The 24,952-nt window shown below is 44.4% G+C and overlaps 1 protein-coding gene across 4 annotated transcripts in view; it reads left to right on the top strand.

The window, feature by feature from the left end:
* The window catches only part of GRHL1 (grainyhead like transcription factor 1), a 41,558-nt gene extending 17,115 nt beyond the window's left edge, over window positions 1-24,443 (top strand). For 2 of the 4 annotated variants that reach the window (XM_042033029.1, XM_042033028.1), the window contains exons 9-16: window positions 7,446-7,604; window positions 13,078-13,129; window positions 15,403-15,542; window positions 16,412-16,449; window positions 16,549-16,637; window positions 18,382-18,467; window positions 20,034-20,098; window positions 21,254-24,443. In XM_042033029.1, the coding sequence (XP_041888963.1) occupies window positions 7,446-7,604; window positions 13,078-13,129; window positions 15,403-15,542; window positions 16,412-16,449; window positions 16,549-16,637; window positions 18,382-18,467; window positions 20,034-20,098; window positions 21,254-21,368 (744 nt within the window). In that variant the 3' untranslated portion in view covers window positions 21,369-24,443. Of the gene's footprint in view, window positions 1-7,445; window positions 7,605-13,077; window positions 13,166-15,402; window positions 15,543-16,411; window positions 16,450-16,548; window positions 16,638-18,381; window positions 18,468-20,033; window positions 20,099-21,253 lie in introns of all 4 variants that reach the window. The other 2 variants (XM_042033027.1, XM_042033026.1) reach the window with 1 other exon arrangement.
* The last annotated feature ends 509 nt before the right edge of the window (window positions 24,444-24,952 follow it).

Genomic DNA, 24,952 nt, shown 5'->3' with positions numbered 1-24,952 from the left:
AGAGACTATCGTGACAGAGCTTTTTGCTGCCTTTTCACCAAAGGGAAGATGATGTGGTATCTCTTAAGTGATGCCCTGAATGACGGAGCAATTAAACAGTGCTTTTTTTATTACTTTTACTTTTTGTCCAGGAAGAGTGGAATGGTCCTATATTATGGTAATTTGCATTTAATTTGGGATAGCCTGTCAAAATAGAACCTTACGCAATGAGGGTGGTCGTCTCGGCAGATCCTCCCACATGTTGGCTGGATTATTTTCTTTAGAGGAGTTCAGTTTTTGGAGAGGGTGGATCTCTTGCTACCACTTGAAGTGAGGCTGGGCGGTACACTACTGATTTATTTTAAGAGTTTATTCTAGCATAATCCTCCCTTGGTGTTCACTGCAGGAAGAATTTCAACTTTTTTGATTGATGAATATTGCATACATTTATATGGATGCCATTGTAATGAAGCAGCAGTCATATGCCTCATTAAAGAAGGTGTTGCCACCTTCAGCAGCATTGAGTAGGTACAGGTTTGGCTAGTTGGAAATGAAACTATGAAATGTGATGAGTCAAACATACTTGAAGGAAAGAGACTGGTATGAAGCCAAGGCTGCAGACCACAAATACTTTGAGGCACAAGTACACACAGCCTTTGGAGCAGTGACATAGGAAAGTCATAGCAAGTACTGCTTACCCTGCCTCTTAACACTGACCTCTCCCTACTCTGTCCTGGGTTTTCTGAAAAACAAGCATCTGCTGCCCTTGATTTTAAGCATTGCCCACTAGAAGCAAGTTTTCAACTCAGTATTTTTTCTGAACTTGGTGTCCCAAGCCTCTGCCATTGTCTGGTCTTGTACGAGCTCACAGGGTGTTTCCTAAAGCTGAAAGAAAAATCTCTTGACATTAGCTCTTCTACAGAGAAAAGTAGGAGGGTTTGTTTTTTTTTCCTTTTCCCTTTTCTCTATTCCTTTTTTACCTGATGGCAGCTCTTTCTTTTCAGCCATTTTTGTGCCTTTGCAGACTTAATTCTCTGTGTTGTTTTGTCAGGTTTCGTGTTTTGTCGTTGTTTTTGGAGACTTGTGATGTTCTTGTTGATGTCGGGGGGTGTATTGGAGTTTTTTTGGTGGGGGTTTGTTTGTTTGGGTTTTTTTCAACGTATTGTCACTGTTCTTGCTAAACTGTTGTTTTTACTTTCTTTCCAACCTATCTAACAAAACCTGGCCCAGCAGCTTTATCTTATCAAAGTGTGGGGTGGGAGGAAGCATCAGTACAACTGGGAACCATTATCCCCAGGTTTCCCACATGTTGCGAGCAGAGACATTGCTATATCTCCTTGCCTCAGAACAGGTTGGAATAACAATCAGCATTGCTCTTTGTGAGAAAGAATATGTATTTTCCTTTCATTACCATTCCTTTTTGTTTTGTTGATGCAGTAAACTTGCTAGGAGGATGTTCTTTATCTGGAGGTGGATCGTGTTTCCCACTTGTCATTCCTTGACGTGGTGTGGGACCCATGATGGTTTCTGTGTCAGTCACCCAAATTGGGATTGGTAGGTTTGAATGCAAGCTAATTCCCCTGGGCTGCTAGCAGGATGGTGCTGCGTCTGCCTGAGTGGAGCTGGAGCGGATGCAGCCCTATCACCCATCTGCCAGACAAGCCTTTTTTGGAGTATCCGACCCCAAAGGCAGGAGGCGGCTGAGAGAGCCCACAGGTGCATGAATTGCCCAATTTTTTTATCTCTTTCCTGGCTCACCTTCTGCTGATGCAAAACCTGTGGTGCATGTGGGAGGTGAAGAAACGAATGTGAGAGCAGTAAGATTAGCCACCTCTCAGGTGATCTTACCAAAGTGTGGGTTTGGGTTTTTTTTTCTTTTAAACACAGAAGAGTCTTCCCAGCACTGCTTTCTTAGGACATGCCTTCGTGGATGTGTGCAGGCAGACCTGTGCTTGCCCTGCCTGCACTCCAAGCTGCCTGGCTCTCGCCCAGAGCCAATCCTGGAAGCCACATAGCTACATTGGCACAAGGTAGTGCCCAGGCTGACAGCTCTGCCTCTCGAAACGGCTTGGAACTCTGCTGGTGTACTTCATAAGGCTTTTGGACTGGAGATGTTTTGCATCCAGCCAGCTTGCAGCATAGATGAGAGACATGGGGACAAATTGTTAGAAAAGACTCATTTTTATGTTTCTCTTTGATGTTTGTATTTGTCCAAGCCTTTAAAGAAACCATATGATTTCAGCTATCAGCATTGAAATTGCAAACTTTGAGCTTCTGGTTAATTTTTCATTACAGGAGGGGAAGATACTGCCTTTGTGTCAGGAAAATGGTCTCTAGACCCACTAGAATCCCTTTGCCTACTGTATGTTGGGCACAACATTGGAACTATTTAGCGAAGGTCAAGAAAAGTAGTATCCAGCCTGCATTCCCTGGAAAGAAGCTCATTGCAGTTTAACCTGTGTCTGGTTGTTGTGTTGTAGGCTCCAAACTCTGTATTCTGTACAAATGCAGTAATCCAACATCAAAAACATCCTGACAATTTGTTGAGTATAACACAGACTGAATATAACACAGCCTGGAACTTCTCCTGTGAAGACAGGCTGAAGAGTTGGGGTTGTACAGCCTGGAGAAGAGATGGCTCTGGAGAGACCTTAGAACACCTTCCAGTACCTAAAGGAGCCCTAAAAAAAAGCTGCAGTGGGACATTTTCAAGGGCTTATAATGATATAGAACAAGGGTGAATGGCTTCAAACTGACAGATTTCGATTAGGTATTAGGAGGAAATTCTTCACTGTGAGGGTGCTGAGGCAGTGTAACAGGCTGCCCAGAGAAGCTGTGGATGCCTCATCTCTGGAAGTGTTCAAATAGATGATCTTTAAGGTCCTTTCCAACCCGAACTATTCTGTGGTTAAAATGAGAGGCTTTTGCCTCCTAGTGTGAGAAAAGAGCTGAAGTTTTTATCTGAATTCTCAATATAGAATGAAATATCCAATGGACTTGGATTGTTGAGTAAGGTCTTAATCCTTTGGGCACAGAAATATAAAGGAGCATAAATAGGAGGAGATAATACCATTTACCTGCCTTCTCTTGAAATGAAATAAATATGGAGCAAGGTGATCAGCCTGGAAAAGTCCACGTCTGCCTGTGTAGGGCCTTATCCAGAAGGATGTACAAGGTAGCCCGGTAGTGTTACCCATGCCTGTGTTTGCTGTGACTGGTCGGAGTTCATGGTGTGCTAGCATGAGTTGCTCCCTGTTTCTTGTGGCAGCCCTGGGTGCCATGGGTGAGTACCTACACTGCTCCTTTCCAACTGGGCTTTGCACTAGGGCAGATGAGCCTGCACAAGGTGACATTTCATCTAAAGCTGCTGCATATGTAGCCTTTGGACTCATCAGAATTGCTAGTGCTTTTGTGTGACAAAAGAGTACAGCGTCCAAGATAAACTGCGGAGAAGAGATCTGGGTATGCAAGCCTTCATTTAAAAAAGGCATCTTTCATCTTGCTGACAGAGAGGTTCCTGCAGCACTTTGATTGCCCTTTAATTATGTCTGTTTTTCCTGGTTTGTTTGAAAGGCAGATCTTGTTAGAAAAAGGTGCTGTGTGGAAAGAACTTGGCTGTTTCTGCTGCCCTTCCTTGAGGGCACATGGCAGAGCTGTCGGATTAATTTTTTTTTTCTGTGTTATTAAAATGGAAGATTGTTTCTCGTGGATTTGAATGTAGGCACGATGTGTTCCTCCCACCTTAGGTGAGGAGGGGCATGAGGGCTTGGATGGTTAAAGCAGACTGAGAAGTCATGAGGTCTGACTTCTTCCCACGCTAACTTTCCAGCAGGATCCCAGAGGAGGTGCTTTAATCCTTCTACCTTCAGTCTTTTGTTGTGTGCAGCTGGGCTGCCCCAGAAACCCAGCATGGTGTTGGGGAAAGGAGGCTCTAGAGTGCTGGGGCGAATGCCAAGTGTGGGGGTTAGCAGTTTGTAGCAGCTCACAGTTTTCATGCTGTTTGATTTTGTCTGAGATGCCACTATTGTGGAGCCATTTGCCTCGATGCGTATCTCAGCTTTTGTTAACAAGAGTTAGAAAAAGCATGGAAAAAATCAACAGGAAAAAAAAAGGAAAATAAAGCCTGTCTTTGGTTGGAGAGAAAAGCCTAGATATATGATAGCCTAGATACATATGTAGTCAAATAGCCTGGACGTATGTAGTCAAATATAGACTAAAGGCTCAACTGCCAAGCAAGCAAAATAACTTGAGAACAGGTTTCTAATCCCTTTAGAAATCTCAGTTTTAAAGAAAATCTCCGTAACTTTTGAGGGCTTGGCTCACGTTTGTAAGTGCCCAGGCTTGACAGTGCTCTATTTTTAAGTGCTGTCTTTATGTTGAATCTTGGGAGGTGAGATGAAAATGTTTTTTTTAAAAGTAACAACAAATCTTAATATAGCTGAGAATGCGGAACTGCCCTTAGAAAAATAGGTTGGACACATGAAAAGGAATCTTGCTCAGCAGGCTAAAGACGCAGAGCAACTTCTGTGGTTCGTTTTTCTTTCTTCTGGCAATTCTGGGGTGGGGATGTAGCTGACGCAGTCACTTGGCCTTACATTTCATTTCTAATGTAAGGCAGATATTCCTGTACATAAAGAACCTGGCTGAAACTGTTTTAGCCCAAACTGGAAAAGCTGTTTGTTAGATTCTGGTTTGTGAAACTTGAGGCAACCTGAAGTTGCTCAAAAAGAGGAGTTACAGGATGGGTAGGGAGAAGTAGATCTCTTTTTGAACTGAAATGGTTTAGTGCAAGCAGGAGAAGACAGGCTGGCTCTCTGTTGCTTCAGAGATGTGATTAGGTTTTAGTTGTCATCTCCTGCCTAGAGTCCTGAAGATTTAAATGGCATGAAAATGAAGTCAGCTGCTTAAAGCCAAAGCTAATCAAATGAGGAGACTCTAAAGTAGGGGGATAATCTTTGTCATCTGACAGGCAATGCTAAATTCCCATGGGATACCTGTGCAGCTCTGCTGTAGTAACATGTCTGTTGTGCTGAGACCAGCTCTTCTACCTTCAGCCCAGTGGGCTTTGTGTGGCTGGTAAGCCATAAAAACTGAAAACATTGACCTGAAGTCTCAGAAGAGAAGTGACACCATGTGCTAGAGAACTGGTGACTGATGCTGCACATTGAATCTTCTGGTGTCCAGTGGTGTGAAACTCATTTGAGGGATTTCACAGAAATTTCGAGGTGGCGGTGGACCTGCTGAGGTGGCTGCTTGGGCATATTTTTCTTAAGGAATGCAGTCATTTTTTCATACAGAAATGAGTTGTGTGAATATTCAGTGTAGGTATATTTCAAATTAAAATTTAAACTGTAAAAATATGCAAACAGCAGAGTTGAGGGTCTTTTAAAAAACAAAACCCCTGCTCAGGGAATGCAATTATTCAGGCTGTGCATACATCTGATTACCAAGCTCCCAAACTGGTGAGAGCAGCTCTTCAAACTCCTTGAAGCTTTCCCCCGGGGTGTGCCAGCGCTGCAGGCAAAATGCCCTTGTAAAGCCAAAGGTAGCAAGCAAAAAGGGAAGCGGGGTGGATAAAAGCACTCAAAGCCATCCTTTGGGTTAGTCTGGGGAAGACTGCGAACAGCTTATTTTAAAATAATTTTCCTGACTGTGATTTGACATGTATTTAATGCTTTCAGAAGAAGTTGTTGTGGAACAACACAGGTTTGGGATGCTGGGACGCAGGCTGGAGGGTGAGCAGACATTGAGCACCAGCACACCTTGCGTCCTGCGTGTCTTCCTGGCTTGAGGCCCCGCAGAGGCAGCAGCGCAGGTCGGGGGCTGGGGCTCTGCTGATGTGCTGTGCTGGCCTGGGTTGGGTGGTGTTTCACACGTTCCGTGTCCCTTGGCACAGCAGGACTTGCTGGGGACATTGGAATCTCTGGGATGGTGTGTGCACGCCGAGCTACTGCGCTGCCCTCCCGGGGCACAGAGGCTGCAGGAAGCTGCATGTGAACCTTCAATATTCAGACAAGTCATTACAACAGGAGTCCCTCACCTGCACTATTCTTCCTCCCTGCCCCGAGTTTTTATACAGCTGTGTTATGCATGGCTGGGAACAAACAGTGGTTATAAACTATCACCAGATCAGGGTTTTACATTTCCATTTCCCATCGTTGTTAAAACTGGTGAAGGATGCTGCAGAACCTGTGTGAAGAGGACCTCGAGCACTTAGCAAAGCCAAAGCCTGTAACCTTTCTTTAGTCTGTGTGAGCCCCTGCAGCTCCGGGAGGTGGCACCAGCTCACAGCTGAGACTCGAGTGGTGCTGGTGGAAGCACCGCAGTAAGTGAGCGATCGGGTCCTGGGACGGTCCTCCTGCAAAATCGCTGCGAAGGTGCTTCTGGCTCCCAAGGCTTTGATTTTTTTTTTTTAAGCAGTGAGTTCCCAGCCTTTATTCTTCAGGCAGAGAGGAGAGGAGCTGTTGCAGGTCTTGGTGGCTCGTAAATTCCTTGTAATTAATCCTTACAGCTTCTGAGATGTGCCAGTAATGTGTCTGTAGAAAAGCCTAGCACACTGCAAGCCCATTATCTAGATACAAAGTACTCTGGTCTATCTGCTCATATCCACTTAAGCACAGTTCTTCTTTCTGTTAAGCAGCATTGGACTTGTTCTCTGGTTGTCTGGAATTTGTGGTTTTGAGACGGTTTTTTTGTTGTTTTTTCAGGCAGTTATGGAAATGAAATTAGATATGTTCAGAAATGCAATTAATTTTCCCTGTAATTAATTTTTTATAAGAATAATAGAAATGTTTCTCTTGCTCCTATCATCTGAATGTTAACAGGATATTGCAGGTCTTCCTAAGGAATATTCACAGTAGTGTTCAACTTAGTGTAAAGCCCAGAAACCTTCACTGGAATAATGGTGCTATTTCTGTGTTTAAAGATTACATGTTGCCTAATAATTTTTTAGAAGCTTTTAATAACCTTAAGAAAAAAACAACCAAAAAACCCTCAACCAAGTAGTTTCAAGCATAAGCTGTGCTCATGTAAAATTCATGGAAAGATTTGTTTTAACATGCCCGAAGTAACATGAAGTTTTGGAAACATGGTCGTGTTCTTACCAAGATGATAATAAACACTGAGCAGTGAGGATTGAGTGTATTTTTGCTAAGAGTTTGATGGCGACATTTGAGAGTTCTTGGGTGGAAAAATGGGTGGAGTCTTACTAAAGTTTGGAGAGTTTGTTGAAATCTATTTTGGACAAAGTGGCTTTGTCCCCTCTAATGGCTTATATAAAGACGTAAAAATGTTATATTGCTTCCTGGGGATTTTACCTGATGTCTCAGAAGAAACAAGGTGCTGCTTGTAGTGGCAAGGGCCAGCATTTGGGCCTTAGCACTCCCTGAGTATCACTTGCTCAGTGGTCAGCCAGGATTCTGTGTGTCACTACTGATACTGACAGCTGCTGCTTTCCTCTTCTGCAGGTTTTCATTTCTGTGAACTGCCTCAGCACAGATTTTTCCTCTCAGAAGGGAGTTAAAGGCCTGCCCCTGAATCTTCAGATTGACACTTACAGCTACAATAACAGGAGTAACAAACCTGTCCACAGAGCCTACTGCCAAATTAAAGTCTTCTGCGACAAGGTAAGGTTGGGTCAATGTGCCAATGACTGTTTTGGAAAGTCTGCTCCATGGCTTAGCAGGTTTTTTTGGGTTTTTTTCCCAAATTGTGTCACTTGTTATTTTGGCTCACTGAAAAGTCCTGTGTTTAGCCTTTGCAAGGAAAAAATTTCAACCCCTTCTATTTGGCTCATAGATGTAATGATCACCTCAAATAGATTTGCTGCTCTCAAAATGCTGGAGTGCTAAGTGTTCCTAAGCATTGACTTTAGAGAAAGGTCAGTCAGTGGCAGACTGACAGTGGGAAGAGCCTTCAGCAGGAGAAATCATTGCCATTGACAGGAGCAAGTGCAGGCTTGTCTTTTTGCCCAAGCTCTGTTGTGTTGTTCCTTTTAAATTTCTTCATGTGTTCATGCTGCATTTGTTATAAAAAAACCCCGAACTAGTAATTTGCAGACCTTGTGAACAAAAGATGTACTGCTGTGAGATACAGCAGCAAAGAAAAACCCTATTTACAAGCTGGATGGGTGCTGTAATTTGACTGCTCTGCCTAATGCATTTAGCACACAGAATTAATGCCTTTCCCAAAGCCACTGTTCAACAGAAGCTGTGAAAGAAACAGCAGAAGCTGCGCTGAAAGCAGCTGTAAAAGTTTAACTGAGTTTGCAAAGAAAGGAAATTTCCCAGTCTTCATAACCTGTTCCTGTCTGAGCAGTCTTTTGAAAGTCCAGGGCAAGTAATGTGTAATGTTATTTCCAGAGAGACCAAGATTGTTGTAGGCTGTGATAAATGCTTCCTGGACTTCCCCAGTCCTTTTGATTTTTGTGAACCATGTTGACTTCCTATTTGCTGATACCCTGCTTGATTTGGACCTCTCATTCTTTGAATCCTGACTCCATCTTCATAGGGCGGACTCTTACAGCTCAAATGCCTGTCTGTGCAGCCGCAGGGCTGAGGCAGGTCTGTAACCCCCCTCTCCAGTCCTGTGCTGGCTTTGCCCTGGTCACACACTGTGTAGTCTTGCCTGGTGTTCCCCAGGACACCAACACAAGGATTCTTGTGCACCATTGTTCTGTCTCTGCTTACCCCCAAAATACATGGTGCCCTCTGCACTGTGCCCCTGCTGTAGCATTCCATTAACTCACCCTGCCACGTTCTGTTGTCCATCTATAGGCTTTTAAATAGGTCCCTGTGCCTTCCTGCATGCCTGGGAGAGCTGCCTGTAGCTGCTGCTGTTGAGATGCTTTCTGCAAAGAATTTACAGGGACTTAGCAAAGGCTCTCCAGAGCCATCTTAAAGACTTGCCAGTAAGCCTAAGAGGCTTGGGTCTCATGAGCTTTCTTCAGGCCTTTGTTCTTCCTTCTTTTTCTCTATTCTTTTTCCTGCTTCAGGATGAGATTGAGGCAAGTGTATCATCTGAAGTTTTTTCACCAAAGTAATCTGGGAGTCTTGTGTGCTATCAACCTGTATTCTCTGCAATACAGAGAGCACAGACTTGCTGCAGGGTAGAGGGGGATCTTTTACTCCTAAATTGTCCAGTCAATTACTGACACAATACTAAAATGACTGACAGGCTTGTGCCACTGCTAGTAAGACAAGTTGGTTAATAAAATGGCAGATGTGTAGTCAGCACATAGACTCCAATGGCTTCCTTCAAGCTATGGCAGAAATTTCAGCAAATCTAGTAATACAGTAATGCCAGTGCATTTTTTATTTCCATTTGGGATTTTGACTTACTCTCCTGCTTTATTCTTCCAGATACTTTGCAAATTGTACCTGAATTAAAAGAGGAGGGAAGAAAGGAAGGAGAAATGTAAAGCAAAATCAGAACAGGATAATAAAAAATAAAACTGAATCTCAGAGTACCTTCCTTTCACCCTTCTCTTCTTTCCAGGTTCAACTTCACTCCCTAATTATCCCCCTGCACTGCTGCAAGGGAAGAGGGAGATGGGGAATGGGGGCTGTGGTCAGTTCACTACACATCTCTGATGCTCCTTTCTCCTCAGGGGGAGGGCTCCTCACACCCTTTCCAGGCTTCAGCATGGGGTCCCTCCCATGGAAGACAGTTCCCACAAACTTCTTCAACATGAATCCTTCCCACAGGCTATGTTTCTTCACAAACTGCTTCAGTGGGGGTCCCTTCCATGGGGTGCAGTCCTTCAGGAGCAGGCTGCTCCAGTGTTGGTGCCCCACAGGGCCACAAGTCCTGCCAGAACCCTGCTCCAGCACAGACTTCCCACAGAATCACAGCTTCCTTTGGGTATCCACCTGCTCTGGTGTGGGGCCTTCCACAGGCTGCAGGTGGATCTCTGCTGCACCATGTGCCTCCATGGGCTGCAGGGGCACAGCTGTGTCGCCGTGGGCTGTACCACAGGCTGCAGGGGAATCTCTGCTCCAGTGCCTGGCTTCCCCCTTCTGCACCGACCTTGGAATCTGCAGAGCTTTTTCTTTCACGTATTCTCACTTCACTTCTGACTGTTGCTGCAGAACATTTTTTCCCTTTCTTAAGTACATAAGCCCAGAGGCACTACCCCCATTGGGTAGCCAAGTGGCCATCTTGAGCTGACTGGCATTGGCTCTGTTGGGCATGAGGAAGCCTGCTTCTTGGAATAAACACCCTCTCAGAGAAGCCATGCCTGTAGCCCCTGCATGCTATCATACCATACACAACCCCATGTATTTACAGACCCTAATGCTGGCTGGTTGCTCCAGGCTCCTATAAGAGCGTTGGCATTTCAGAAAAAGCGCCTATTTTCTGCCATGTATTGAATCTTGTGTAATCAGCCAGCTGCTTTAGAATGTTTATAGGACCATTGTTACTATGATATCCACACCTGTTACAGCCCTGAATGTGTTCATCCCCATGTGATCATTCATACCTGTAGAAGTTCTGTTACCCATATTTTCTTCATGGAGGGCCAAGTCTATGGTGTGGAGGTCTGTTGGAAAAAAACCCCAAACCAACAGAAAATTATGATATTGTGGCCACCTAACACAGATGTCTCCTCTATTCCTTTGTCAAGGCTGTGCTTGCAGTGCCCAGGATGTTTGGTTTTCATCCACTCTTGTGTCATTTCAGGACCTGAGTAAAGCAGTATGGGCATAATGGTATCATCCTGTAGAATTTTATGGCACAAGCTTCCTTCAGGCTTGGCCCAGCAGTATTTGGGCTGAGCAGGGATAGGGCTGACCTGTCCCAGAGGAGGAAGACCTCTGCTCTGAATGGTACCTTAGCTGTGCATCCACATGAGGAAAATTAAATCCGGGGTTTCACAGACTACAGCTCGTGTTTCCCTGTGGGATCTGCTGTTTACTCTGGCAGCGATGGGCAGTGCTGTGGGAAGGCTTTCATGGGATGGTAGGAACAAATGAGTGAGATGCTGTTGGAAGGAAATAGTGGGTGCAAGGCTGCTGGAGCATTGATGTGAATGGGCAGCAACGTGGAGACTGTTCCTTCAGTTGCATGATTACAGAATGGTTTGGGTTGCAAAGCACCTTTAAAGGTCATCTAGTCTAGATCTCCGCCATGGTCGGGGACAACTTCCACTAGACCAGGTTACTCAAAGGCCCCATCCAACCTGGCCTTGAACACTTCCAGGGATGGGGTATACACAGCTTCTCTGGTCAACCTGTTCCAGCACCTCACCACCTTCACCATAAAAAATGTTCTCCTTATGTCCAATATAAAACTACCCTCTTTCAGTTTGAAACCACTGCTCCCTGAGCTCTGCTGGCAGGGCAGAAAAGCGTGTTATCAAGACATAACTTACTTTTTTTTTTTTTTTTTAATGTGGGATTTGAGATGTATTTACCTGGGCCCCAGTAGCCTGTATCAAGTTGACTTTCAAGCAGGGAATGGGAAGGCAGAGGTTTTCTCAAAATGTGTGCTCTTGCTGAATCAGCATGCTCTCCAGAAGGAAGCAGATGTTGTTCTGTAGCACAGTGTTTGAGTAGCACAACTTTATTACTTCCGCATGAAAGGTAAAAATCAGATCTGGAGCCAAATCTGATCTTTCTGTTGTCAAGCTGAGATGTTGTGACTACTCTGGTAAGGGATGACACAGAGGAGTTCACGTCCAGCTGTGCTGAGGTTTAGGTGGGATGTCTTCACTGTAGCGCACCATATCAAGCAAACCTGGCAATGCCTGTGTCTTCGTGTGTAATTTTTTTCTCTTTTTTACCGCAGCTGCCTGAAGCTGCTTTTTTCCTTCTCATTGGGTGGGAGAAAAGATGATACATATTAACATGTATCAAATATCTTGGCTAGTTTTCCTTTTTATTGCTTGTGCAGATGAGCCCAGTGCTACCAGCAGGCATAGGCAGCCTGGCATCTATAGAGTGTTGATTTACTGGGAAGTAAGGAGGGCTGCTCCCCTTCTCATGTGCACCATTAGGCATGGATTCCCACCCCATGCCACAGGAGTTTTAACACCTTATTTGCCATAGCTAATCGAGTCTTCCTCCAGCACCATACAAGGACGTGGATGTGTTTTGGCAGCTTTGAAGGGGAGGGAATGAGAAATAAGGGCTTGGTGTGGCCAGATAACTGTTACCTTTTGCCCTGCTTTGCAGGAGGGTGTTGGGAGACAGGTAGAACTTGTGTATACCAGTTTTGGTGATCTGGTGGTAGCACCAGGATTGAGTGTTGGGGATCTCCTGTGGGCTTATCGCTTCATGCAGCTGGAAACGTAACATCCCTGACTTAACTCACAGTCACATGTGAGATCTGGGCAGAGCTGGAGGAATGACCACTATTCCAAAGCTTCTTCCTTCCTTCTCTCTCTCCATCATGGCTGTCTGCATCTTGCAGAAAGTATGGCAATATGGCACTGTACCTTCTACTGCTTGGTTTGGAAGGCCAGGAACAGTGCAGGCATGAACCCAGCTAGGGATCTGTGGGTTCCACCATGGCCTGGCCCTGATAAAAAGAGAAGAAATAGTCCCTGCTTTAAAGCAATACACATCTGCAGCTTGAGCTCAGTGAAGGCTGGTGCAACTGCTGCAGGCTCTGTGTGAAATGTGCAGGAGGTATCTTGCACTTGGTGATCCAAGTGTGGTGTGACTTCTGTAGATTTTAATGACAATTGAGTGAACTCCTAAACTGGGGGAACCTGCAAATCTTTATTGTTTTAAACACTTCAACTATATTTTTATCTAATGCTTTGTACAATTGTTACACAATTGTAAGATGTGGGTATCTTTTGTCATCGTATGTGCATCTGACTTGAAAGAAAAGCAAGTGTCTACATCTTGGATATGGTTGTTGGATTTCATTAGATGATAGGACTCAAAAGTAAGCAGATCTCAGAGTTGGCACACTGGCAAACCTGCAGCTCGGGTACTGTGGAACTGACCTCCACAAACACAGCTCTGGAAGAATTGGTGTTCCTGCCTCTGCAGCTGAAAAAACCTCAAAAAAATAAAAATACCTCTCTTTCTCTCTCACCCCCTCCCCTCTTCTTCACTCCCCCATTCCTTTCCCTCTCTTGTCTGACAGGGAGCAGAGAGGAAGATCAGGGATGAAGAGCGAAAGCAAAGCAAAAGAAAAGGCAAGTGCACTGATCCCAGCTCTCAGTTGAATGCCTGTAAGTAGAACTTATTCCGTCAGTATTTTAATACTGGATTTCATTTTGGCTAGAAATAGCTTGTGCAGTAGAACTCTCAAGTCAATTTTTATCCTGTGTGGACTAGTGCTTGTTATAAGCAGTTCCTTATGGAACAGACACTGTGTTTTGCAACACACTGGGTTATTCAGGGCTTCATTCTGTATAGTTGTTTCTGTCCGAGACAGGGTCCTTCTGTGTATCCAATCAAGTATGGGTTGTAGTAGTTGAAGTGGTGGGGTGAGGGTGGGATTTTGGGCAGTGCTGGAGCCCCTCACAATCCAGGTGGCAGTGAGAACAATCTGTTCCAGGTATTTTCAGCTTTATCCTAAACTTAGGCTTTAACTTACATTAAAAATGTGTTTACAGCTCCTCAGCAAGGCCATGGCAGCCTTGGGGCTGAGCCTCTAGCCTCTCAGCCCTATGCTCACTCTTCTAGAGCAAAGTGGTCCTTAGCAAGTAATTTCAAAGTTTCTGCACATGTGAAGCATGTGGAGACCTCAGCACTGTGGTATGTAAAGGATGAAGAGTTTCTTCCTGCTGAGCATCTTCCTTTAGCTGCTGCAGATGACAGATCCTGTCTTTGGATGACTGGTTATTCACCAGCAGAGCTGCTTAGTGGAAGCTGTATCTCCCTGTTCTTCGTTGGCACGGGGCAGGCGCGTGCTCTCACTTGCTCTGCTCCGTGTGCTGTTACCAGCCCAACTGGTTGAGCCAGCATGCACCTCTCAGCTCGCTGGGCAGGATTTTCCTGACACAGCAGGTACAGGCTGCTGGAGCAGCTTCAGAAGATAATGCTGAAGGGAACCTGTTTGCTCAAGGGCAGTTGTGGAAAGGGCTGGGGTTTTGGTTTTTTTTGAAATACATCATGAGAGGCAGTTTAGCACACTGTTTGTGTTTCACAAACGTAGTAGCCCCAGCAGCTCCCAAAAGATTACTGTATGCAGCCCTTTGCATAATGGCTGGAAAGGGAAGACAGTTTCAGTACACATTTCCAGGATTTGATGATTTTACAAGAGCTGCTTTCCAATGTTAATTTTCTAGGCTTGGGCTTAGCCTGATGAGCCCCCTATTTTCCTGGAAAGTGCGATCCTTTGCTTTTTAGCTCTTATGTGGGAAGTTTTTGATTCTTTTAAGCCATAAGCAGTTATGCTCACCTCCAGGATTGCAAATGCCACACGTACATGAACTCTTCAACAGCAGAAACAGTTGGTGGCCTTTGGTCAAAGTTATTTTTACAGGAATTGAGCTATCTTCAAAAAAATCGGTTTTGCAAGGAGATAATAGTGTATTTTCTGCTGAGGACATGAGAAATGGTTTTGTTTGAAAAACATTTGTTTTGTTTGCACTTGGTTTGACCTCAGATGGATATGTTTCCACTTGGTAAAATAAAGTCTTCAGCTGTGGTAGTTTGACATGACTACATGACTATATCTGAGGTGCAGTTTAAGGCACCTCCTGCCTCACTTTCTCCTCAGAGAGTCTTTGTGGATGAAATCTGTCCTCTTGGTGGGTTGTGTCACATCAGCTGGTGCCTTGTGGGAGCCAGAGTGCTGTGTGGGAGATAGTGTTGATCCCAGGGGGAATGGACTAGGGGCTGTTACCCTGAGGTGACCAGGATGAACAACGAGAGGAACCAAAATGGGAAACTTGAAAGTGTGGAATCAAAATGTAACTTCAACGACTTGCACAAACCAGTATTTGTACTGTCTCTGTAGTATAGTGCTCCTGTGGTGCTGTCTCTTTGAGATAGATGCTCCCAATTGGGAGCACGCAAGTTCTCCCTTTGTCTTCTTTCTACCTTCCTGATATAGGAACACCAGCAAGCTTTTGAGGGAATGGATAGGGAGAAGGTGGGGCAGGGACTAGTGTTTGCCCTCTGTTTGGATGGCTTACTTGGTAGATGGAAGACCTTGGTTCCTCTGTTGGGATGAGTGCTAGATTGTTGTCCATCCTAATTAATATTTGAACAAAACTGAGCAGCTCAGTTGGAGAGATGGAGAAAGCTTTGACTACTCTGTGAAACAAGCTGTTTTCCTCAGGGCCCAGGCCCTCAGTTGAGAGGTAGACAACCAAAGTTCAAACTCCTTTACCACAGGAGCTTTTTGCTTTAACCCTCACTGCAGAGTACCCTTGTTCAGTAGCGTGTGTACCTTTTAAATGACGTAGGGCCCCATCAGGGCCTTCAGTATCCTCTATCCCAATCTTTGTCTCCTCAGTTTCTGATGTCAAAGTGCCCATGCTTCCCTCACACAAACGTACTGACATCACCATCTTCAAGCCCTTCATGGACCTAGACACTCAGCCTGTACTCTTCATTCCTGATGTTCACTTTGCAAACCTGCAGCGTGGGGCTCATGTGAGTAAAGCTCATGGGTGTGGGGATGAGGAGGCTCTGGCATATATTTGCAAAAGGCCTGGGATGCTGTGTGTGCATATGTACATACGGAATGTCAGACTGCAGCAGTGCTGTAATCAAATGCAGGCTGAGTCTCATGTGGGCAAGAGATGTTGCTCCAAGGTATATTGGCTGGAGTTAACTGGGGATGTTTTATCATCAAATTGTTTTCCTATCAAGTCCAGTTTCTGTGAACCTGAAAAAATTTTTCCACAGCATTTCCATTGCATGAACTGCAGGCTGGTTTTCTCTTGTAACATCCCTTGGGATCCTGGTGTGCTGTTGTGCACCACAGGCTCCTCCAGATGCCTGCTGCAGGGTGAAAATCTATCCTGTGGAACTGGCACATGTCAGCTCTGTGATCCCCTGCCAGAGCGCTCTGCCTCAGCATTCCTGGAAAGTTCCAGCTTACAAGAAACTGGAAGGGAAAAAATTAGCATGCAACCAGGTTTCAAAATCTTGAACTTTCCTGTGCTGAGAGTTCTGCCATGCTCTCACAGCATCTAAACTTCACTTTCTAAGAGCATTGTCTGAGCTCCTGACAGGGATGGAGAATAAACTTGTATCCCTAAGGCCGACAGTCCTGCATGTTTTCCTACAAAGGCCCTAGTGCTGAGTTTTGTCAGAAGACTCTACACCGGTCCAGGTAGAAAGATGGTTAGCTCCTCTTTGTTCCTGTCTCTCATTTGAGATCCTTTAATATTTTTTATGAAAAAAGGTAAAGAAGATGCTTACTGGCTTTTGGAAGATTGAGCATCAAAAGATTATAAGAGAAAATGAATTCTAGTTCTGGATGAAATATTCACAAAATCTCCCCTTTGTTTTTAAAGGTCCTTCCTGTTGCTTCAGAAGAACTAGAGGGTGAAAGGTAAGAGCTGCCCTTCGACCTCCTGACACCTTGCCCTCAGACAGAGGGATAAGTCCCTGTAATTGTACCACTGCTGACTTTTTGCCCTGTCAATGACAGCTCCAACCTGAAGAGAGGAGCTTATATTGGTGAAGAGGACTTTATTGCTACTCCAAATAAGATGTCCAGAATAGAAGAGCCAAAAAGAGGTATTTTCTTCTTTCAGAAACTGAATGTTTGGAGTATTTGTCCATCATGATAGAGAAATGCATTAATGAATTTTTTAATTCATATTGATGTATACTTGAGCTTGATTTTTCTGGCTTTGAGTATGACAGTTCATGTATCAGGATGTGGTTCAGCTGTGCAAATCTTGTACGTTGTGAGAAATTCTGGGGATTTCTGCCAACTCAGACAGTAATTGGCTCTGAACCTATAAGGAAAGAGAGTCAAGAGGAGGTGAGCAGCTTACCAGTATTCCTAATGGACTGGGGGAGAGAATTCATCATGTAGTCTGCTACAAAATGCTCTGGAAATCTCCTCCAGGAGCAATGAACACCAGAACTGGTTCTGGATATAACACTGTTGCATCTTTCATGGTGCCAGGAAATAGTATGTTCACCTCTGAAAGCTAAGATAAGAGAATATTCTGCTAATTTTTAACTGAGTTTCAGTCGTTGCAATTTAATGTTGCTGTGGTGTTGTGGATGGAGGTCAGAGGTCCCTTTGGGATGTTGGAGGTGGTGTGCCTGCTTGATGACAGTTGTGTGTGGAAAGACCACAACAAAGTATTAAACCTGTGAAGCAGAAAATGCTAAGTCTAGCAAGTCTGACCACAGTGGGGCTGCACTTCTGCAGTCTGGATAAACTAGTAAGGAAGGATGAATTTTACAGAAGGAAATCAGACTTTGTTTTTCCATGTTGCTGTATGCCATAAAACAAGGCCCATGGGACTCTCTCTTCTTTGGCTGACTCTCATCTGTGCTGTAACTGAGAGTATGTGTCCTGTCTTCCTTTCTCAAATCTACAGTCCTCCCTTGTTAAACCTGCCTTTAGCAGGAAAATTGGGAAATGCATCAAGGTGCTGTGCTGTCCTGAGTTCACCTTGTTCAATTAGAAATGCCAGTAATTGTTCCATGTTGCAGGTGTGTCAAAGCTGTGGCTGATGAACCCTTGCAAACAATCCAGGCTGCAATACCTAGTCATTAGAAGATGGATTAAAGACAGCAAAGCTGTTAAAGTCCAAGCTTTCTTGCTCTCCTGGCTTATTCCTCAGCCTTAATGCAGTTTTTAATGAGGCTGATGTTACATACAGGGAGTCTATGCTAGCTTGAGAACGCTAGGGATGCTCACCTAATTGGGGTTCTTGCTCTTTGGTTCCCCTCCTCGCAGGAGACCAAGCCTGCATTGTATTTCAGCTGTGGTGGTATGAGTATTACTGGAACACAGCAAGGGGTAGGAGGAAAGATGAGACAGCGTAGGAGGAGCAGAGAACTGTACAAATAAATTATTTAAAAATGAGGAGGTGGCCAGGATGGCTTCACCTGCTGTGATAGCATCTGTCAAATCATTTGATTGTGAGAAGTCTCATGGCAAATGACTGTGAGATAAGGAGGAACCCAAGAGTCTCCAAGATTTGTGGTTTTTGTTCCTCCTTTCTTTGTTTCAAATACGACCTTTTTTTTTTTTTCTAATAATAGAGAAAATAAAATGTGAAAGTATTTTGACAGGAAAGATGCTTGAGCATACAGTGGCTTTATGTGGAAGGAGTAAGTTTTGAGCTAACCTAGTTGTGCATGTTTGTGCTACAGTTTTAAGTCGATATTGAATGTATGTATGTATATTTCTTCCTAAGATTCTCAGTGGATGTACCCATGTGCTTAGTCACTGTGGGACACAGATCTTTCCTGAGAAGCAATTGCACAGTTAATTCCTCTCCAAATTGCTTTCCAGTGTTGCTCTATGTCCGAAAAGAATCAGAGGAAGTCTTTGATGCACTAATGTTAAAGACACCATCTCTGAAAGGCCTAATGGAAGCGGTAAGTAACAAGGTTGGTTTATAGTCCTTGAGAAAAAACCCTGGCTACCCAGTCCTTACACACTGGCCAGTCACAGGAGTCAGACTTTCAGTCACAGCTTGTGTCCACATATTTCTGCTCTTCTGGATAAGGAGAATAAGGAAGATTTCCTTTCAATAACCTGGAAATTAATGCAAATAATGCTTTATTTTATTATTAAGGGAATTCAGGAAGCTTCTCTTTTAAGTACCTTACCTCACATCTGTGGGGTCTGAGTGTAAGAAGCCTTCCTGAAAATTCAGGTGTGTCAAACTCGAGGATTGGATGTTCCTCTTGTCAGAGAGGGTACTTTAGTTAGAAGATGGAGTGATTTTCAGAATGTGTCCAGTGGCTTGGGTTTGTTTCAAAGCCATGTTTGGGGGCCTCCACTGCCCTTTCACAAGCCAGTAATGCAGGGCTCCAAGTCCCAGCTTCTGTGTGTTGCTGAAGGCTTTTATATATCTGTGCACACGTGTGAAATTGTTCTCTGGTGCTTGAATTCCAAAATAGCCTTCCACTATCCCTGCTGCTGCAGAGCAAGGGAAGTACAGAGCTTAAGTCCAAGGAATGGTGTAATGTTTGGCATGAGCTCAAAATTGACGTTTCTGTCTGTCTCTTTCTGTGACTAATGCCTCTGCTCAGGGAACAGGGGCTTTGGGGGTGTACAGGCAGGTCTGGCCACTAACTTTTGATTTTAGAGATAGTTCTGAAACCAGAATTTTTATCTTATCCTGGCTGTGAGGCTTTGCCAGCTGGAGGGTGAGGGCTAATGGAGAGAGGGATTGAAGGCTGTGAAGTCCTCCCTTACCCTGTGGTCCTGAAGTGAAGCTGCACCTTTGTTGTTTCACTTGGATTTCTAAAAGCAAGGAACCAAGAGCTGTAGCTTGGGGGAACCTCCCTGTACATTTGCATGTCAAAGCAGTGTATTGGTTTGGTACTTGCTGTCGGTGGGATAGAGCAGTTTGCCAAAGTAAACCAGGCTTACTGACCTCCTGACTTTCTGGAGGTTGTACTGAAGTGCCATGGTAAGTGTCTGGGGCTCCACATTGATGTCAACCTTCTGGGGAAGGGGAATGTTTCTGATCGCCTCATGCCTTTAGCAGCAGAGGTCTTCTCTCTGTTGGTATTTTGTTCTTTCAGCCACTCTCATGACTAGTTTTCACTTGATCCGTCTGACACTGAATTTAAAAATGGTTTTCAGTATGCTAAGAGAACAGAGAAGCATGAGAGAATGAGAGTCAGGGTGTAGAGTGGCTTTTAATGGATGGGCTTTTGAGTGTAGGGGAAGAGGTTGCTGTATGAGAAGTAAGTAGACAGGTTTTAAACATTATTAGATTTTTTGCACAGAAGTTGGCTAAACGCAGAGAAGAAGTTCTCATCTGTAGACTTAAACTATAGTTTGGGATTTAGTGTTGCCTTTATAAGGCAGAGCAGTTGTCTTCATTTGCAGGCTTTTTTGTTGTTGTTGTTCTTTTCTGTAAAATAGGAAGTGAAAGACAATAACAGCAGTCTCCTTGCTTCACCAATCATTGCTTTATTTTGTTCTAGATATCTGACAAGTATGATGTTCCTTTTGATAAAATAGGAAAAATCTTCAAAAAATGTAAAAAAGGGTGAGTATGTACCTGTGCAACAACTGCCTAAGAACATGAACACTTTTTTCAGACCTGTGGGCAGATCTGCTGTATAATTCTTCCATGCACTGCAGGTGTGCAAATGCCATTTGCAGTTATGTGTGTGTGCACACAATGTACACACATTCCAACATCATCCACAGCTGAAAACTGGAAGACTATAGGAAGGGTCCTATAGAAATACGTAGTCTGACTTCTGGGTAAATACAAGTCATGGAACCTCTCTGAGCTAATTGTTATTTGAACCAGAGTTGACCATGTCAGAGGAAGATGAGTTCAGTTTGTTAAAAGACTCCCAGTGATGAAGAACCTTCTTCAACCCATGTTAAATTGTTCCAGTGGTTGACTGGGCTCACTATATCTGCATTTGGCTACAATTACTAGACCCTGGTTGTCTTTCTGTGGGCTAAATTGGAGAGAACTTTGTTGTGAAGTGTCTGTTTCTCCCAGAGGCCATACTTCACCATCTTTTTATTTTGTAGCATAAATAACTGAGTTTCTGAACATTGTCTGATTTTGTTTTATCTTTTAATTTCTCAATAATTTTCTTGGGTTGTCTGTAAGTCACTTTGGTCTTAGCCCCTTCTCCAAAGCCCTTCTTGCCAGAAAACTACACCCTTCCAGGGTTGTGCTTTCATAGCAGAATTACCCCACCAGAACAGCTGCAAAAGTTTAGAATTTTTGATGTCTAAACCACTGCTAAGCACAGCTTTTTGTGTGTGTGTGTGTGACCTTTCTGGCAAGTGGAAGAAGTGGCCAAGCATGGGTACTTTCTTCCCTGCGAGCTCTGTAGGGTTTTGTGCTGATAGGTCATAACTGACAAGCAAACCCAGTCAGAGCCCCAAGTGCATGCAGCTTCAGAAGGATTCTGCCAGTTCCAAGATCTCTCTCCCTCCCTGGTCCAGGAGCCAGATTTAACTCTTTCATTCAGGTTCTGAGAAGTGTGGCTGCCAGCCTTGATGGCACATTTGGGTAAGGACAGCCAGATCTGCTATGGGAAGCAATGTGTCAGAGAGAGATGAGCAGGGATCTTATGTTACCCTTGGGCAGTCCAGGCTTTCTTAGGTTTGAGGATGCCTTTGCTCTCTTTGGCATTTAGAACTGTAAAATATCTGATCGATTTTGTTTTTCCAGAATCCTGGTCAACATGGATGATAACATTGTGAAACACTATTCTAATGAAGATACCTTCCAGCTGCAGATTGAAGAGGTTGGAGGATCTTACAAGCTCACTCTGACTGAGATCTAAGATCACAGATCCTCTGTGGATTTTAAACAAAGGTCTCAAGTGAGCATTTTCCCATAGTTCAGTATGTTGGGCAAAACACTAATCACCTCCAGAAGAAAGCCAAGTGTTTGACTTGTTCTGGGGAGCAGAGCAGTGGTTTTGCTTAATGCATTTGTGTTTGTCTTCTTGCTCATGACCTTATTTGCACTTGAAAAGGGCAAGCAAAGATTGGCAATTAAATGGAGAGCATGTATATATTTTTACTAGTGTATAAACCACTAGTAGGTACAGGAGGGGAAATCTCCTGGAAGGTCGCCTTTTAGCCTGGTGATGTCTTATTTATCTATTCAGTAACCATGTTTGAGCCCGTTATCAGCTAATACCATTTTACTGGACTGTTTTCTGCTAGGGAGAGCTGCAAAACTACTAATTGATACTAGTAGGAGTTGCATGCAGGTTGGAGAAAAGTCTTTATAATGTTTACTTGTGACCAGGGCAGACTGTTGAAATCACTCGTGTTGTTGGGGGGAATGTAAAACTGCCTTGCTTATGAAGAACTCGCCTTAGTAACTGTGTGAACTCTCATCAGATGAAGCTATATTGTATATAAGTGCAATATATTTTTGAAGGTTTGTAAATGTGTACATATAAGCGATATATAATATATATAAAATATGGTGTTCTGTATATACCGTGAATATATGCAATGAAGCCCATCTAAAAGGATGCCATATACAGAGAAAACATATTTAACGTAGATATTTAAAAATGGACAAACCCTTATCATACACCAAAGGTGAGCACACGTTTGTACATTCATAGAAGGCACAAGAGACCTGCTTGTTAAACATGGATCTTCCTATGTGGAAGGAAGAAGATACCGGCTCTCTCCTAAATCCTCATGCACAGGCAGGCAATGGAAGTCCTGGTTTCTCTCATGAACTGCCACTAAGTCCTGAAACAGCTGTGTACTGCTGTCCTGGGAGGTAATTTGGGCCAAGTCTGAGAGTTGGGTCACAAGAGGAGCTGAGCAATGCAGTTCTCTTGAAGTCTTGCTTTTGGGGGTCAAGAAGAAGGTCTCCTGGAGGGTGGTTTTTTTCTGTAGCAGTGTACTTAAGGCTCAGCTGGATGCTACCCACACCAGCAGCTCAGGCTGGATGAACCCATGGGCTGGAGCCAGCTTGCAAGGCGTAGAATGTCAACAACTGGAAATGCACAGACAAGGCTTTTGAGAGAGGAAGGGGGCAAAATGGCTCAGCAGGCCAAGTGTTAGCAGCACATAGGGCCTGCAAGTAGATTATGCATTCTTGGTGTCTGTGCATACCATGGACCAGCTGCTGAGCTGGAGAGACCCAATGGGCACAGCAGGCATCCTGAGCCCCAGCTGGGAGTGCCAGACACCTCCAAAAAGTACTGCTCTGTGCTGTTTGCTTGTGTGCATGTGCTTATGAAGGAAAGGCACCCTTTGGTTAACAGCAAGTGAGAGAGGAGCATTTAAAGGGCAGCACTTGGCTCTAAGGCAAAAACCTCCATTACATAGTAAGCAGATGAACGTGAGTGCCAGGTCCAGTGTCAGAGCTTTAGTTAGGGATCTGGGTAATGAAAGAGGTTTATAATGTTTTCAGACACTACAAAGCTGCTCATACCTCACCTAGGACATGAAGGTCAACCTGCAAAGACTGGAGAAATAGTCCGGAAAAGTAGCACATGATTTTACTTAATAATTAACGATTCTACTTGATGGTTAACAAATCGTAACCCACTATTGTTCAGCTCCATCATGGTGTTGTTTGGAAGAGGAAGGCAAATGCCATGTTGAGTTGATCAGCAGGAGCATGACTTGCAAGAAATAGGAGACACCCCCCTGCCTTGGCTCTGCTTGGCATCGCTGAGGCCTCCACTGGAGCACGGTGCCCTGTCAGCAGAGCTGAGTCCTTGCAGATGTCTCAGACAGGTCAGACCATGTGGTCCTTCAGCCAGAGCTTGTGGCTTCTGAGGAGGATGGCCTGCATGGTTTAGCTGGTGAGGGGTCATGTTCAGATGCAATGGTTGAGAGGAGCAGCCTCCCAACCCGTGGAAGTGTCATCCCTATTCATGGCAAGCACAAGCAGTAGTGGGTGTGAATCGCAGAAGTTCAGGCTGGGTGTCGAGGCAGTCTTCTCTAGTGAGAAGAGGAGGTTGCCCATGGAGGCAGTGGTTTGGCACCAAAGGTCTTCAGAGCCAGGCTGGGCAAAGGTATCTCTGGACTGTCACAGGTGTAATTGATTCTCCCTTGGTGGTGAGTCCAGGTGACCACTTGAAGTCCCTCCCCACCTTCTTTTTTAATGGTTTATATGAAATACAGTATTTTGGAATTTGTATTTGGATCACTCCTGAGCTGGTTCATTCCATTACCCATTCTCTTCCCTCCTCCTTTCTTCTTCTCGTCCATTGATGAGCCCCAAGAGAGGGTTGGCGATGCTCTGGGCACTGCGTGCTCCCCTCTTTGCTCTGTGGCTGGAGTCGAGCAAACTCCACATGGATGCATCTCTGACTGTGGGCTTGCGGCCAGAACACGTGGGCTGGAGGCCAAAGGAGAGAGGCTGATGTGCAGCACGATGCTGGGGAGACTTGGCCAACGCCTGCCACCCCATACAGGAATCCACTGCCAGCACAGCAGCCACAGGACTCGTACCCAGCCAGCACCAGCCTCCTGCCTGGGCTTCCCTTCAGCTGTCACGGGAATAATTTTACTATGGCAAGGGAATTTTTTTAAAAAAACCTGATATATTGAATACATATCTATATATTTACACATTTTTATTGAAAATGGAGGTTTTATTGCAGAAACTTGGTCTAGGGTCAGGGAAGTAGATTTAGAGTCTCCATAGAGGTAAGATTGACATGAATGTTATTTCTTTTTACTGCTTAATGAAGTATGTGAACTAAATCTGACGATTGTTTTCCACTATAAGATATTCTGGGACACGGGTCTTATAACAGTAGCAGCAATGTCATGTATGTTTTACGAAACTGATTTTTTTTGTTTTGCCTGCTGTTTTTTAATTGAAAATGTATTTTAAACCAAGCTATTAAATTTTATATGTTCATTTCTAATGATGAGTCATTTATATAACAAATGCATCTGCTCTTACCCCTTCAATTTTCCTTTGACAGGGTATCTATAAAACCCTGGTGATTGTTTCCTAGTTTTTCCTTGCAAAAGAAAACAATCCTTGTGCCAGCCTTGCTGTTGTTATTCCCACATAAGAAATGGCCACCCTATTCTCAGCTGCTTTATTCCAGCTGACCTCGTTCAGTTCAGTGCATGGGGAAGCTGTACAGCATTTGCTTCCATAGGACCCTTTCCTTGGGCAGGAGAGCAGAACATCCGTGGGTAAGATCAGGTGTGTAGCGGGACCACTAGTGAAGCTGCAGGCATTGACTTTCCTAAGCTGAAAACAAAATTCATGCTAACATCTCCAGGATAATCCTAATGCCATGGTGTCTGGAGTGGTGTTCACCTCCTCTTTTTCACTGTCAGAAAATGTCTCAACAAGCTTTTGCTGTAGCTGGCTCCCAGCCCCTGCAGCAGTTGCTGTCCTGGAGCAGCTCCTGTGCTGGCA

Source organism: Corvus kubaryi, unplaced genomic scaffold (genome assembly GCF_017639235.1).
Source record: "Corvus kubaryi isolate FWS band 111438036 unplaced genomic scaffold, C.kubaryi_AGA036_p1.0 37354, whole genome shotgun sequence".
NCBI classification, from domain to species: Eukaryota; Metazoa; Chordata; class Aves; order Passeriformes; family Corvidae; genus Corvus; species Corvus kubaryi.
The sequence above is the reverse complement of the archived record's forward strand: the minus strand, read 5'-3'. Positions and strand labels throughout refer to the sequence as shown.